Raw genomic sequence first — 16,670 nt, 5'->3', positions numbered from 1 at the left:
TCAACTTGGATTGACAGGACTGTATGTTAGTGAATGCCAGAGATAGTAAGGGATTGGCTGTTATGCTTTGGCCCTCAAGGGCCCCTGGTCCTTGGCTGAGCACCAATTTTTTTTTTATCCCAAGGCTGATTGTGCACCAGTCCCAGCTTTCCCAGTCCCATCTCTGGCAGCAATATGGATTTGGAATCTGATTAGATTTAAGTAAGAAAAACAGTTGTATGTTATTCAACAACTATAAATAATCTCAGAATATATCACAATTTATCTATCTATCTATCTATCTATCTATCTATCTATCTATCTATCTATCTATCTATCTATCTATCTATCTATCTATCTATCTATCTATCTATCTATCTATCTATCTATCTATCTATCTATCTATCTATCTATCTATCTATCTATCTATCTATCTATCTATCTATCTATCTATCCAGTACGCACCGTCTATCAAACAAACTGAATTTTGCTTTTCTCAGTTTCAGTTGACTCAGTCTGCTAGTCATGAGGTATAGGCTATAGCTGCATCATAAAAAGGTCAGACTGTTTGGCTGCCATTTAGCTTTTAAGTGACAATTTCACTGGATGCCTCCTGCTCTATCTCATTTTCATATCCACTTCCCAAACTAACTTAATTTGATGTACTCTCCACTCAATGACCTTTGTGATTACTCCTCTGTGTATATCTGGTTAGCAGTCTTTTCAACCAGTCAGTGCTAAAAGCGGTGAATTTGATTACAAAGTCATTTTATTAGGTTTTCCTAACGAGTGATGTTATGCCACAGAGAGGCTATTCTCGGCTGTCTTCACCAAACTACATTAACCCATGGACCAGGAAAGATGTTATTTATAGGATCAAACTTTCACTGATTTGAGAAACACTCAAGTGCAATTTATTCCACATTGGCCATAAAATGTAATATGATGATTAATGGCATCATCCATATTTAACTCTTTTGAAATTGAATGTACACATTGGATCCATAGAATAATACTCTTAAACATATTTGTAAAAGAGAGGGAATTGTGTAAATTGCACTATCTATAACTTAATTATTCAAATTAAACAAAATGTGTTTCATCATGTGAATATGTTTTGTTCGTTAACTTCAGTAAATCTGTGTGAATCTTTTCAATTTGATGATGAATTTGTTATGGAAACAAACCAACCTTTATCACCTGTTGCAGTGTTGCCACAGAATGACACGTTACGGTTACAGTATAGCCTATACGCATAATCATGCAATTAAACAGCAACATGCTAGATTATGTTTAGAATAATAACATCAGTCTGACAGTCTCTACAAGATAGTGCCTGAAGAAAACATTTATTATCTCAAAAAATGTTGTGCCATCTATAATTAACTTCCCCCTTTTAAGAGACCTTTTCTGCAGTAATGAGTGCAGGTTGAGTGCAAAAGAACACACTGACATCTTTCTTAAACTGACAGGTAGGCTATGTAACCCAAATGCCCAGTGAATCAGGCTTTAACCACCTACTGACACTGACAGGTCTGACAGTGACAGGTAGGTGAGCCAAATGCCCCGTGCATCTTTAGAGAGCCTCCTCCCAAACTCCTCCCACTCGGACCTGTCATCGATATTAATGTACGAAAAATCATCTCTCTCTCTGAATCTCGCCACTTTTTTCAAACTTCACGCAGGAGGTGGACTGACTTTTGATAGGCCGAGTCCACCAACCATGCCCCAACAAGAGTCAACGGTCTTGGCAGTGAGTTTAAGCGCCCAAGGCTCCCCAAACCCCGGATACAACAACAATGCTGTTCCCGTGCCAATCATCACACGAACGGACTCGAGGGACAAATGGAGCAAAAAAATGGATTTTCTCTTATCTGTCATTGGCTTTGCGGTGGACCTGGGGAACGTTTGGAGATTTCCATACATATGTTATCAAAACGGAGGCGGTAAGAGTTTTTGAAATTTCGGACCTGGTATAGCCTATAGTTCATTAGTTCCCCGTCATTTTTACTCGTTTGTAAAACTGTTCTAATATACCCTAAGCGTTTAGCCTACTACCATGCTTCTCCAATTAGGCTACAGCCTACTTGGCATGCTGTAATAAATACACTGATCACTGATCAGATAAGATGCTATTTTGCAAACTTCTTTTCAAGCACTCATTGGCATATGAGTTACAGCATACATAAAATACAACTCAAGTGCTGAACATAAAAAGAGAAGGGTACATCAACATCTAAAATAAAATAAAAGAGTTAAAATAAAATAATAATAATGAATAAATAGATAAATAATAAAATAAAATAAGAAATAACCGTAAAAGTGCAGGTTGAAATAACACTAGATAAGCCAGGCTAAAAAGGTGTTTATTTTAAAGATATCCACACTGTGGTTGGGGCTATGTGCACTAGGCCTATAGTGTTACATAAAGGTGTCTTAGTAAAGAGAGAGTAGGCACAAACAGGAGCTGTCCTTGGTATTGAACTGCATCTCTCCTGCACCTTATATGCATGCATCCTGTGTTCCCTAAGAAAGAACAGATCTTTCTTAGGTATTGTGGATGGTTTTAATTTATTTTCTGCTCATATTTTGGATCCTTGGATACTTTCTTTCTGGTGAGTTGCTAAATGTATTGACTTCATCACGAGCAACCTGAGCAAAAAGACTAGACAAAGAAGGAAGTAGGCCTATTAATACATAAAATTTACACCCGTGTGAAGTGAGTGGTGCAACTCCATGTAGGGGTCCTCGCCAGGGTGCCGGCCCGGTTCCGGCAAGCCGCCCAGCGTCCGAAACGGTCGAGAAATGACAGAGTTACCGTGTGGGGGTCTCCGAAACATCCAGACCTCCAGGAACGCGCCCAGGGGGCCGGCCCGGGGTTCCGACGAGCCGCCCGCGTCCGAAATGGTTGAGAAATGACAGAGTTACGTGTGGGGGTCCCCAGGGGGTCTCTGTACTGTACTGTACTGTACTGTACTGTATGTGTGTGTGTGTGTGTGTGTGTGTGTGTGTGTGTGTGTGTGTGTGTGTGTGTGTGTGTGTGTGTGTGTGTGTGGACAGACACAGCCAGCCAGGGACCCAGGGACACACATAGCTGTCTATAGGAGTGGTTGCACCACTCAAAAAGTCAACACATCCAAAAGTAAATAAATAAAAAAAATACATACACAACAAATTATTCTACAATAAAAAAGAAAGACAAAAAGAACAATCTTATATAGCCTACTGAAAACGTCATATCACTGACCTTGATGATCATGATGAAATCTACCTTTGTGTAATCTCTGCAGGGGCGTTTCTCATTCCTTACATTTTGATGGCCATCTTTGGTGGAGTTCCACTCTTTTACATGGAGCTGGCACTGGGCCAGTTCCATAGGACTGGTGCCATTTCAATATGGAAACACATCTGTCCAATTTTCAAAGGTAAGGTTTCTGCTATAGGCCATTGCTGGTATGTTGTGCTTGTTAAAAATGGAAGAAGGGAAGAAAAAAAGATTAGACTAGTGAGCTGCTGATTATGTATGTAATCAGTATTATATTTTATATAGGTTAACTATTCCAGTCACATCTTGTGAAAATGGTTTGCATTACTTTGTAGAACCATATTTTCTTCAGTTTACTGGGTGTAATTTTAAAACCTACAACCAACTGCACAACAGAATAGGCCATGTCGAGTGAAATAATGTGTATTTTTGAAATGTTATCCGTTCAAAAATCTGAACAAAAATAAATAATTTTACTATTCATTTGATTGCTGCCATCACAACGCTGTGGTCTATTTAAATATGTGAATTCCTGTTCCAGGTATAGGGTATGCCATTATATTATTATGATATTCCTGTTCCAGGTATAGGGTATGCCATTTGTATCATCGCACTATACGTGTCCTTCTACTACAACACCATCATCGCCTGGGCACTCTTCTACTTCTACTCCTCTTTCTCCATGGTGTTGCCATGGGCCAGCTGTGACAATGCGTGGAACACCGCCAACTGTACCAATTATTTTGCCAATACCAGTGCCATCTGGACAAATTACTCCAGGTCTCCTGCAGAGGAATTTTACACGTACGTAAGTGCATGTAAGTGTAAGTGAAAAAAAAGATTATAATAATGATGAGAAAACAGGATTGGGGTCCAATTATGCGATACAAAAAAAGCTGATTTATGCATTTCATCCTGGCAGGAGGAATGTTCTTGAGATCCACAAATCTGATGGGTTACGTAATGTTGGCGGCATTCGCTGGCAGCTAATGCTCTGCCTATTTCTCATCTTCACCATAGTATACTTCAGTCTCTGGAAGGGAGTGAAAACCTCAGGCAAGGTATTGGGGATGCATTTTCCCTAAATAATAGACGTGTAATAGGTGGATAAATAGCATTGTGTGTTTATTTTTTTATCTGTACTCTCTATCCTCTCTGTTCATGGGTTTGTTCCATGCCAGGTAGTGTGGGTGACTGCTACCTTGCCCTATGTGGTGTTGTTCATCCTGCTGATCCGTGGTGCCACTCTGCCTGGTGCCTGGAGAGGTGTGGTGTTCTACCTCAAGCCTCAATGGGACAAGCTCCTTGAAACCAGTGTGAGTTGTAACACAATTATTCACTCTTAGTTACAAAAGGATGTGAAATAACCATATTTTACATTTAAAAAAATCTAGAAAAGAGAAAGGTAAAACTGTCTAATATGTCTGGTGCTTTGAGAACTGGCCCAGTGAAAAGCATCATTGGAAGTCAGAGCAGTTGTTGTCAGAGCACGTGTAAGTGCTTTGGTGCCATGCAGGGAATATGGATGAGATGAGATGAGATGCATAAATAACCCACAGACCAGGATAATAAGATGCATAATTGGTTTAGATTCCCCCCCGCCCTATTAACAAAGGCCTCCCTTTCTGTTTCACTCACAAATACCTAATGTTCTCCCTTCTTTTTTTCTGCCGCATGCATGCTCCTCTTCAGATCTGTCAGACTCAGAACACAGCTGTATTGCAACTAGATTAAGGCTATCGTAGCGCTTTTCAGCTTGCAAAATGTTATTATAGATATAGGTCACAGTAACTAATAACTGAGGCAAAACAAAAGCAGGTAAACTTAAAGTATTTTGATTAATAATTTGAGATTTTTGATTGGGTGATGAATGAATGAATATACATTACATATATTATTTCTGCAGGTATGGGTAGATGCTGCTGCTCAAATCTTCTTCTCTCTTGGACCTGGATTTGGGGTGCTTCTTGCCCTTTCGAGCTACAACCCTTTCACAAACAACTGCTATCGGTAAGAACAAAGCATTGCATTCAAGAACAATGACCGATGTAGCCGGGGAGCCAGCCACCCAAAATTTGAGATGACCTGTGATGTCATGACATACTTTTTATTTGTATTTGTTCTATTCATTTGGTCATTAAGGTCCACAGAATAAGCTCTGCCGGAAATATTGGGATACCCCACCTACCATAGACAACCAATATAAGGCAAAAATTTATCATACTTTAAAGGGATAGTTCAGATTTTTTTTAACTTAAGCTGTATGAAATACTTGCCATTAATATAGTGGTTGCAACTGTATTAATGAATTGCCCGAGTCCCGTGGTGGGAGTTCTGCTCTGGTTTTGGTCAATATTAAGTAGTTCTGGTCATTTTGTGGGGGGCACTGGGGCCACACAGTAAAAGTAAATTCATTTACAAAACTAACTAAATATGAATTATGAATTGAGTGTGCAAAACCATACCTATATTAGATTGTTATCACCATTAAACTTCCCCAATTGAGTACTTACACGAAGACAATGATTTTTTGTATTACAAATTCTACATTTTTAAATATGCAAATTAGGCATTATGTAGGATAATATGCAAAATAATCAAAAATATGAAAAAGGTAGGCTACTATTGTGGAAGGGTTATCATGTATTAATTTACTTGTATTGATCCTATAAACAATTTAATATAGGGTATAGTTTGCCCACCAATCTTGGAGCTCTGGCTCATGGACTAAAAACCAAAAAGAACTGAACCGGTTCCCATTGGGAACCAACCGGTGGAAAAGGGGTCTCTGGGCACACCTAAGCTTCCATGGGCGGCCAAAAGAAGCTGTCTGCCGGCGTCTCTTTCGGGTTTTTAGACAGCAGAATGCCGCTGGGGCAAGCTTTTCCGGGAATCTGGCCGACGCAGCAATCTGCCGTGTGGGTGGAGCTTCATTTCCATCCACCAGCTGTCTAAAAACCAAGGTATATTAAATGGAGGTAAAGTCACCAACGTCATTTATGAATTCCAGGCGGCATATTCGTCGCACCATGGGAGCCAAACTGCACCCGGAAGTTCGGCAGAATGCACTGGACTTAAAGGGACACTTCACCCTTTTTGCAAAAAAATATATGTTAATGACGTTTAGAAGCTTTAGAACACTTTCCTGGGGGTATTTATGTGTGTAATATGTGGTTTTAGATATTTTAGATTGTAGCAGTGAGCCTGTTGTCTCTGATGTCATGGACACTGGTCTCACTACCTTCCTGGACTACAATTCCCATAATTCTTTGGTGCACTGCTCCTCCTTGTGGATAGGATAGTCTTACTGAGACATGTAGTCCAGGAAGGAAGTGAGCCCAGTGTCCATGACATCAGAGACAACAGGCTCACTGCTACAATCTAAAATATCTAAAAACCACATATTACACACATAAAGACCCCCAGGAAAGTGTTCTAAAGCTTCTAAACGTCATTAACATATATTTTTTTGCAAAAAGGGTGAAGTGTCCCTTTAATGAGAGCTTAGTGACCAGCTCATGAACAAACAGTATTTCTGAATGACTGAGATCTTTTGTAAAGCAATCGCTTCTGGCAAATAACAGAAGACATGTAACACATTATTGTCTGCTGTGTTGCTTTTCGATGTGTACACTGTGTAATTTTATAGAGGTATCTAAAGAGCAAAAAGTACATTTCTGAACGTGCCAAGTATCACGAGACTGTCCACTGTTTCCTGTCTGGCAGCCAAATCTTGCGATACTCCCGGAACAGAAACAATACCTCAAAAAATCGTCAGATAAAATGATGTACTGTGCACATCGAAAAGCAACTGATTAGAAAACAAACTGTGATGTCTTCTTTTATAGGCCTGAACCGATTATATGACAAAGGTAATGAGCTGGTCAAGCTTGCTCCATTCACTGGTTTGTATTCATGTAACTTCCGGTGCGAGATTTGGCTCCCATGAAAGTGTCATGGCGCAGCACTGTCACGTGACCATGTCACTTCCTTCTCTAATCTTCCTTGCTAAAAACCCGGAAGAGACGCTGGCAGACAGCTTCTTTTGTCCGCTCATGGAATTTTAGGTGTGCTTACACTGACTGCTGTTGTTATATCATAAAAGGGGAGGGGTTAGGCAAGGCCTGCAGTTTAGGCTATAAATGAAAATATCAACATTACAAAAGGTAAACGCATATAGGTCAAGTTCAAGTACATATATTTTTTTTTTTAATACATTTTTAGCAGAAAGCCAAACTAGGTTATATATGGTACTGCTTAAGGGGCCAAATACATTTAGAGTGGCCAGAGACAATATTATAGCCCCTGTGGGGGGTAGACGACAAGCCGGCAGCAGAGGTGTGGTAGCCTGAGGGACCGTCTTGTGTTGGCACTTGTGGATAGCTGGTAGAGGAAATGTATTGAAACCAGGAGAGATTCAGCTTCTCATTCAGGCCCATGTGTTCCAAAGTGGTTAGAGTGTGTATCCAATAGGCCTCTCTGGATAACACTTTCTTAATAATGTCACCAACTTGCGAGGAGTTGGTGGTGATCTTTTCAATTCCCCAGAATCATAGTGATGCTGGGGTGCCATTGTTGGCCTGGCCCAGTATGTAGTGCCTAGCCATGGCATAATCAAAATTACCAGTGCGTATTGCAGTTGTGTTCCACAATTCTTATTTTTAAAGAACATTTGGTTTGGCCAACATGAGCATTTCAGTAAATGATACCATGTGTAGAATTGTAGTTAATTGACCATATGCAGACTGTGTCCATCTTGCCAGCAAGGTGGTAACTAGGTGCAATTTCCCATTGACAGCCCATTCATCCAATTAAAGTCCTATCTGATTGGATTAAACAATGTCAAACTCACCAACATTGCAGCTGTACGAAAAGCTTGAATTATCCTTTTTTATCTGCAAAGTGTTTGTTTCATAAAAATCCACAGTAGACATGTTATGAGCTACTTCCTGTCAAGACATTCCTTGCAGATGATTATTATTAAGTGTCAGAGTTTGGAAGTGCTCGTTATCAGTAAAGCAACGTCCTGCTGCCCTCCTGCATTATGTGCAAATTCAAAACAGGTGGTACGCAGGCAGGGCTGGACTGGCCATAGGATGTACTGGGCATATTCCCGGTGGGCTGCGACCGTAGGGGGCCGCCAAGAAAAAAGAAATGCCATTGCCATCATGATAATTTCACTTTACCTGTATCAGTGAGTGACAAATTCGCACGAAAATGACCGGGCCGAGTTTTTGTCTCAGTCCAGCCCTGTACGCAGGGCCGTTGAATGATATCCAACCAGCACTTCCAAACTCCAACACTTGGAAAAAGAAATCACCTGCAAGGAAGTTCTTGACAGGAAGGCTCTCATAACATATGTACGTGGATTTCTATGAAACAAACACTTTGCAGATAGAAAGAGGATAATTCAAGGCTTTTCGTACAGCTACAATGTTGGTAAGTTTGACTTACAATCAGATAGGACTTTTCTGTTTGGATGAATGGGCTGTCAATGGGAAATTGCACCTAGTTACCACCTTGCTGGCATGGATGGATGCGGTCTGCCTGTGGCCAATGTAGGATTTCATTTTGAACTTTTTGCCAGTGCTGGGGGCACAGACAGTCTCAGGCTACGACATCTGAAACAGAAAAAGAGGGGGGTCTGTAAAGATATTGGACATTCGAGGGACACTCTGAAGGACATGCCAATTTTAAGTGGTTAAGCTCATGTTAGTAATGGTAGCAAGTAAAATAAATCTCTTTTGATCTTTCACATCACATTCCACCATAACTGTATATATTACAATAATATGGGTTTGAACACAGTTTCCCCCTGTTTCTTCCTCAACAGCGATGCTATAGTGACCAGTCTAGTGAATTGCCTGACCAGCTTTGTCTCCGGATTTGTAATCTTCACTGTGCTAGGCCACATGGCAGAGAAGAGGCACGTGGAGGTAGAGGATGTGGCCAGGGATAAAGGCAAGTACAGCTGTATGTTCATGTTCATGTTCATTTGAGAGTTAAATCATCACTGATGATTTTACAGTGTGGGGCAACTTAGTAAAGCCTCATTTATACTTTGTTGCAAGACTGTGCCAGAACTCGATCACCAGCAAGACTGTTCTTGAACGAAGTTCAACTCAACTTCATTGTCACATCATACATTGCACCATTTTATGTTTACACCAGGTATAAAGGAATGGGTGAAATTGTTTAGTGCAATTAAGCTTCTACTGAACTGCAGTTAGGCCTACATATAAAGAATAAGTAAAAATGTAAAGAGAAATATGCATACAATTACAATATAAGGATAAATATACAAGGCACCACTGGTTCTGTGATATGATGATCAAAGGTACTTTAGTGGTCTGCTATCTATTTAGAGGCTTAAAACATTCACTGTGACATATGTTCATATTCGCAGGACCAAGTCTACTTTTCATTACTTACCCAGAAGCCATTGCCAACATGTGGGGCTCAACATTTTTTGCTATTATCTTTTTTGTGATGATGATCACCCTGGGTCTTGACAGCACGGTAGGAATTGTGAACAATTAACACTAAATGTTACCCATTAACCACTTAAGACATATTTTATACTAAATATCGATTACATTGCAACACATGCCTTGTTGTAAGACAATGATTATGTGTTGTCTTAATCAGAATGGAATAGATATGGAAATGGGAATTTGGAATACATGTACATAGGATCTGAGACATGAGCCAACTCTTACTGCTTCTAAATCTATGCTGAAAACTTTAATGTTCTCCACCAGCTTTTTGTAAAAACAAAAAACAAAAACAAAAAAACAATTTAGACAAACATGCCATACTTTTCTTTTTTTCCCACAATGACTTGTACACTTTGTTCTGATGCTAAATTAAGACAATTGTGAATTGTTTGTGTTAGGTAGAAATTTAATTATGAAATATGTCAATGCGGTCCCCCCTAGGCACTGTCAAATGGGAAACACGACAGTTTTTAGGCAGTTTTGAGGCAGTTCGGTTGGATGGTGCCTGAGTTGTGTTAAAAATTGGCTTATTATGCCCTTAAATACATTTTCATGTCTTATGTCTCTGAATTACATTTGTGTATGTAAATCAAGTTGCCTTGCCTTGCCTTTGCTGTGTATCTTAGTTTGGTGGGCTGGAGGCAATCATCACTGCTGTATTGGATGAATACCCAGATTATTTCTCCCACAGACGAGAACTCTTGGTTCTGGGCTTGGTAGTTGTCTGCTTTTTGGGCTCTCTAAGTACCCTCACAAATGTAAGTAACCAATAGAGTAATTTTTTTAAATCATGTGAATCAATATCAGTCAGAAGCACAATCAAAAATGTATTTCAATTTTTACAGAGCATCTTGAAGATGTCTTGATGAGGCTGAAGTGATATTAGACACTAGAGCTGATGAAATTAAAGGGGTGTTTCACTCCTTCTGGGGTCATTTTAATCTACTCTGGCTTTTGTGTGCACCCCAGACAGTTTTTAAGTTGCTTGATTCAACATTTAGATATTTGATATTAATTTTATCAGACACACCCCCTTCTAGTCCACTTGCCAGAATGTGAACTCAGTACGAGTACACCAACGTTTTATGTTAGAAATGTTGAGTATGGGTCCTCAGCATTTAGAAACTGCCGGATGCTAACTTGTTGAGCAATTTTGATAATATGTGACCATACCATTAACAACTCAGGGGGGTGGACGCCTCTGCCTTGCATAGTCCCCAGTGAATAGGCATTTTGCCCTTCACTGGTAACCTTATTTTGGATTTATTTTAAATATATGAAGGTTTTGTGGGCTGGGCTTTTTACTAAAAAGCCCCCCCTTTTTAAATACTACACACATACATACATACCTACATACATACATTTCAGACGTTTTAGCAGTTTTTAAGGACCCACTTTTAGGCCAGTGCACCAGAGCAAGCTTTTGCCTTTTTTTAAACCCCACCCATTTTAACCAAATACATACATTTCAGACGTTTTAGCAGTTTTTAAGGACCCACTTTTAGGCCAGTGCACCAGAGCAAGCTTTTGCCTTTTTTTAAACCCCACCCATTTTAACCAAATACATACATACATACATACATACATACATACATTTTAAATAAATTAATGTATGGTGGGCTTACAAAAAAGCCCCCCTTTTAAATACTACACACATACATACATACATACATATCTACATGTATACATTTCAGAAGTTTTAGCAGTTTTTAAGGACCCACTTTTAGGCCAGTGCACCAGAGCAAACTCTTGCCTTTTTTTAAACCCTACCCATTTTAACCAAATACATACATACATACATACATGCGCACTCTGCTTGCGCAAGAAAATATAAAAACCACACCTGTGTGAAGTGAGGGGTGCTCTTATCATCATGCATCATGTCATATGAACAACTGAATGTATGTGATTGGTTGAATGAGACGTGTGGGGACAAGATTAGCGGACATTTGACCTAATTTATCCTTTCATTGTCAATGTCAAATATTTAGACGTGTGGGGACGAAAGCTGTATATAGGAAGGAAAAATATTATCAAAATCCCAGCTCTACGAGACACAGTGCTACAGACCTGTTATTTCTGAATGAATTAGAATTTTTTGCTTGTAGTTGTTTCATTATCTTGTTATACTGTACAATACTGCCAGGGTGGAGCCTTTGTGGTGAAGCTGCTGGAGGAATTTGGCGTAGGTTGTTCCATCATTGCAGTCGGTTTCCTTGAAGTTATTGCAGTTTCCTGGTTCTATGGTAAGCAAGGAATTAAATTGTTTTATTTATTGTACAGTGTGGCTTTGAGTTGTTGACCACAGGGAAAACAAGACTGGTTCTAATAACTCAGAGGCTCCAATGTGGATCTTGGACATCATGTGGCCACTCTATCAGTCATTTATGACATAGGCCTACTAGAACCTCGCGCTCATCTAGCGCCACATGTGTGTGTCGCAGTGAATACTCTGTGTCTGAGTGAAATACACACAAACCGTTCATTTTGAACAAAAGCAGGCAGCGTGTGTTTGGCCGTGAATAAGAGACAGAGATAATCCAAGTGCGTCCGCTGTGTTGTAGCTTTCCCTTGTTCGATACCATACAGAAAAGGGCTCTTTTACTTTCACTTTGAATACGGAGCAACAGACTGACTGCTGCCAACCCAACTCGATGTCTCCCTTTTGACTTATACCTGTCCATTCAAATTTCAAACTCTAGACTGCCCCAAAGTTATTAGTGCAGCCGCGCCCGGCAGCCGGCGAAAACTAGAGTTCTCAACAGGCCCGAAAATTAAGGCCCGGCCCTACCTGGGCCCTCATCAAACGGTGTACACTCAAGAGAATGTCCCCATTATCACCCTTAGATCTCCATATACTGTATGGAACTGACCTGTTCTGACATTCCATATGTTGATCTGACCTCATCAAACCCTGTACACTCAAGACATGCTCCTTATATGGCCAGTACAGAATTCATTCCATGTTGATCTGACCCCCCATGCCAAAGCGCCCAGCAGTCTGCTCGCCCTTAGGCATCTTACTGGTTGACTTCCTTTATATAACTGCAATCGCAGATTACTATGAAAACTTGCAAAACTAGATAGTCGCTTGGTCGATCACGCCTCCATATATGGTTGCCAGTCCATTACGCCTTGTGACGTCACGCCTACAATCCCTGTTATGCCCATAATATGGGCATAACATATAATCTCCATATATTATATGGAGATCCCTGATGTCATCAATATTAAGCTCAAATATGGGCTTAATAAACAGAGTCAAGCTGGAGACATATCAAGTGAAATCCTACCAGTGGCTACCAGTGGCGGCGAAGAATAGAGTTCTCAAAAGGGCCGAAAATTAAGCCCTAACTGCGCCCTAACTGAGGTGGCCCGAGGCCCCGCCTGGCCTTAGTAATTAGCACACATTTTATGCCCTAACCGGCCCGAAAACGTGAATAAATAAATATATATATGACTGACTGACTGACGCACACACACACACTTCTAGACGGCTTGCCTCCCACAGAGCCACGTCGTAACAAAAAGTCATATGCTTTGAGTGAAGAAAACTGCATTATATAGATATAATAGTATATGTGATAATGTATTTGTAATGTCTTACTGTGAAATCCTTTGCAGGCATCAACCGGTTCAGTAATGACATCCAGGCAATGTTGGGCAGTGCTCCAGGGTTGTTCTGGAAGGTGTGCTGGGTGGCCATCAGTCCAGCGTTTCTAGCGGTAAGAGCTCACACTGGCAAATAGCAGTAGCGAACATGCTTTTCTTTTTTTTTTAAGATTTATTTTCTGCCTTTTTAGTGATAGTTTCAAGTGAAGATTGACAGGAAGGGGGAGAGAGAAGGGGAGAGACACTCAGCAAAGGTCGTCATAAACGGGACTCAAACACGCAACGCGCTGTCAGGCCAGAGCCTATGTGGCATGCGCCTGGACCACTAGGCCACCGGGCACCCCGCGAACATGCATTTAAGGGTGAATCTGTAACTTCAAAAGGAATGAGAACACTCGTCACAAAGAACAGTCTCTTACTCGATGCACGGTTCAGAAAGGATTAAATTTAAACGAAAAGGGAATTATTATTATTTTAAAATAGTGAAAATAGCCGTAGAGATTGTAGATCTGATATTTTCACATATGATGTAGGGAGGTACTTCTGCCTACTTCGGGTGCAAGAAATTTGGTGCTGATCTGTACAGCGGATTGTGAGATTAGCCTTGGACATAAGGATTATGATTTTAAGACAGGCCGTAAAAACATTATAAAGGTATATTATAAATCCCCATGACTATAAATAATTTTCATGGAAATTACATTAACATGCATCTGGAAAATGAATTAGGGAAATAAATACTATGGCTTAGAACAATTGTCCATGAGTATAGCTGTCTGCCTGCCTGTCCAATTCTCCATGAGTAGCTGTCTGTCTGCCTGTCTATGAGTAGCTGTCTGACTGCCTGCCTGTCCAATTCTCCATGAGTAGCTGTCTGTCTGTCTGCCTGTCTATGAGTAGCTGTCTGCCTGCCTGCCAGCCAGCAAGTTGGTTAACAGAAAATAAATTGTTATGGCTGAGTAAAATAAAATACAATAAACACAATTTGCCTGAAAATAGATTACCCAGCTATGACCTTTTTCATGAAAAAAAATGAGTAGTGATATGGCTGACTGAGTAAAATAAAACAATCTACCTGAAAATAGATATATTTTCTATAAGTGAAGAGCAATTTCCGCAATTTCCGCAATTTCCATTTCCGCAATTTCCTCAATTTCCATTTCCACAATTCCCGCAATTTCCATTTCCACCATTTCCGCAATTTCCGCAATTTCCATTTCCACCATTTCCGCAATTTCCGCAATTACAATTTCCGCAATTTCCGCAATTTCCATTTCCAACTATTAATGGCAGCTGGGTTTCATCATTCAAATAAAATAGAATTCTGTCCGTTTAGCTATAAAATTATGTCAGGGAATAGTCTGAAATGAAATGTCTTTCATTTGCATTGCATCCCCCCCCCCACCCCAAGCTTTTATTTTCGTTCGAGTAATAGTACAACTCTAATAGTATTACTTATAATAATGTAATTAAAGATAACTTCATTCAGATTTATTTATTTTTATTTCATTTTCCAGATTTTTTTTCCAGGCTTTCGTAGCCTTCAGCGGCGAAGACTTGGTTACCACACTGCTCCGGGCAGCGCACCCCTCGCACCTCCGCCTCCCAGTTCTGCGTGTGTGTAGTATCAACACACGCCGAGATCTATTTCAAATTATATTGTTATTGCTTAAATTATCGCTTTGGCTAAAACGCTGAATCCCGCGGATAAAGTAGGCTATGTACATATAACTACAGGCATTCATAACTACAGACATTAATATAGTCTACCGCATAGGATTGTACATTATTATATAGCCTACATTTAACAAACAGGCTTGATTGACATTTGTAAATAGGTCAATACAAATCTGCTATGAGGATTAAACCAGAAAAAGCACTAAGACTTGGTTACATCAGGTATAAACTAAGTAAAAGGAAAACGTGACAGCTGTATGGAAAAACGGAGCAGTGTGGTAACCAGGTCTTCGCCCTTCAGCAGCCGCAACCAGGGTGAGGAGGCCGTGGCCAGGGTGGGAGGGGTCGGCCATGATTCTCCTTGCCCTCCTCAGTGCCCTGGAACTCAAATGATGAAAGCTTCTAAATATTCGCAGGAAAATAGCAGATCTTGCAATGCACTTTGAGCTTGTAGATCTGCCATTTTCAGTGTAGAGATGTTGGTGTAGACTAGGGAAATAAATTAGGGGGCCATGGATAGACCCCGGGGAGTAATTCTGTATACAGTTTATGCAATAATAATGTGTGCTTAATGGTTATCACAAAATCCCAAGGACAATTGACAGAGAGATTTCTAAATATATCTCTTCAGGATTGGTTCCACAATTCTTACCTATTTTTTCTTTTTAGTATATCATAGTGAGTTCCCTGCTGAAAGCACCACCCCTTACGTTGTTTGACTACAAGTACCCTGAATGGAGCATCTCAGTGGGCTACATCATTGGGTTCTCATCCTTCATGTGGATCCCAATCTATATGGTATACAAACTAGTGTGGACCCCTGGATCACTTAAACAGGTCAGTAGATCTCATGCAGTTTATTCATGTACATTTTTTGTACATTTTTGACAAAGTCATATAATTATATGAGATTTAGCATGTGACAGCACACCCCTTAACCACTTGACCACTTCAGCATCCATATTCTGGAGGGAACATTTGCAGAAAATAGCCGAGCTTGTGTAAGCTTGTTGTAGAACATCTATTTTCGGCAGAGCGATTTGGTGTAGAGGGGGGGGAAAGCAGACCAAGTACAGAGCCAACCCCTGTCATCTCAGTCAGTACTACTTCACAAAGTATAGAGGGTTTAAGCCCTACCTTGTCGTATCATGAATAGCAAACTTCTATCTGCTATTTTCAGTTGGTTTATTTTAAAGAAAATAAATGAATAATAATAATAATTTAAAAGTTTTGAATTTTTGAAAAGATTGTTCACACCTAGAGTTCGGGCCATTATGCACCGTTGCACTGCTGATACAACTAGCACTCCATTAGCCGACCCACCCTTTAGCCAATTTTTTATATAGGATTTTGGGAAAGTCCATTCTCATTCATCAAGTACCCAATGCTGTTTCTAATTTGAGACCCTTTCTGTCCCGATTGTTGCTCACAGCGTCTGGCAGTGTGTCTGAGACCTGAGAGGACTGTGCCAGACATCCACACAGACACCCTCAACATGACTCCAGTACCATAAGAGCACAGAGAGGTTGGCCTATAAAACAGGGAACACACTTGTGAATCTTGATCAGACCAACCATGTATTTTGTAGATTGCCTGTGACCAAATCTGAAAACCTTATTTAATATTTTTGGTAGCAATGT

At 40.2% G+C, this 16,670-nt stretch overlaps 1 protein-coding gene across 1 annotated transcript; it reads left to right on the top strand.

Annotated features, from left to right (window-relative positions):
- Positions 1 to 1,702: 1,702 nt before the first annotated feature.
- slc6a4b (solute carrier family 6 member 4b) lies at positions 1,703 to 16,595 on the top strand (the record flags this gene model as incomplete). The annotated part of the gene is given in 13 exon segments (XM_080765743.1): positions 1,703 to 1,925; positions 3,270 to 3,404; positions 3,829 to 4,048; positions 4,167 to 4,305; positions 4,426 to 4,560; positions 5,151 to 5,254; positions 9,078 to 9,216; positions 9,653 to 9,763; positions 10,368 to 10,499; positions 11,888 to 11,987; positions 13,366 to 13,466; positions 15,700 to 15,867; positions 16,463 to 16,595. Coding segments are annotated over 13 exon segments (1,788 nt in total). The 3' UTR covers positions 16,544 to 16,595.
- Positions 16,596 to 16,670: the final 75 nt, after the last annotated feature.

The sequence above is a fragment of the Protomyctophum bolini genome (genome assembly GCF_963924005.1).
Source record: "Protomyctophum bolini genome assembly, chromosome: 6".
Taxonomy (NCBI): domain Eukaryota; kingdom Metazoa; phylum Chordata; class Actinopteri; order Myctophiformes; family Myctophidae; genus Protomyctophum; species Protomyctophum bolini.
This window is presented reverse-complemented; position numbering and strand designations above follow the sequence as displayed.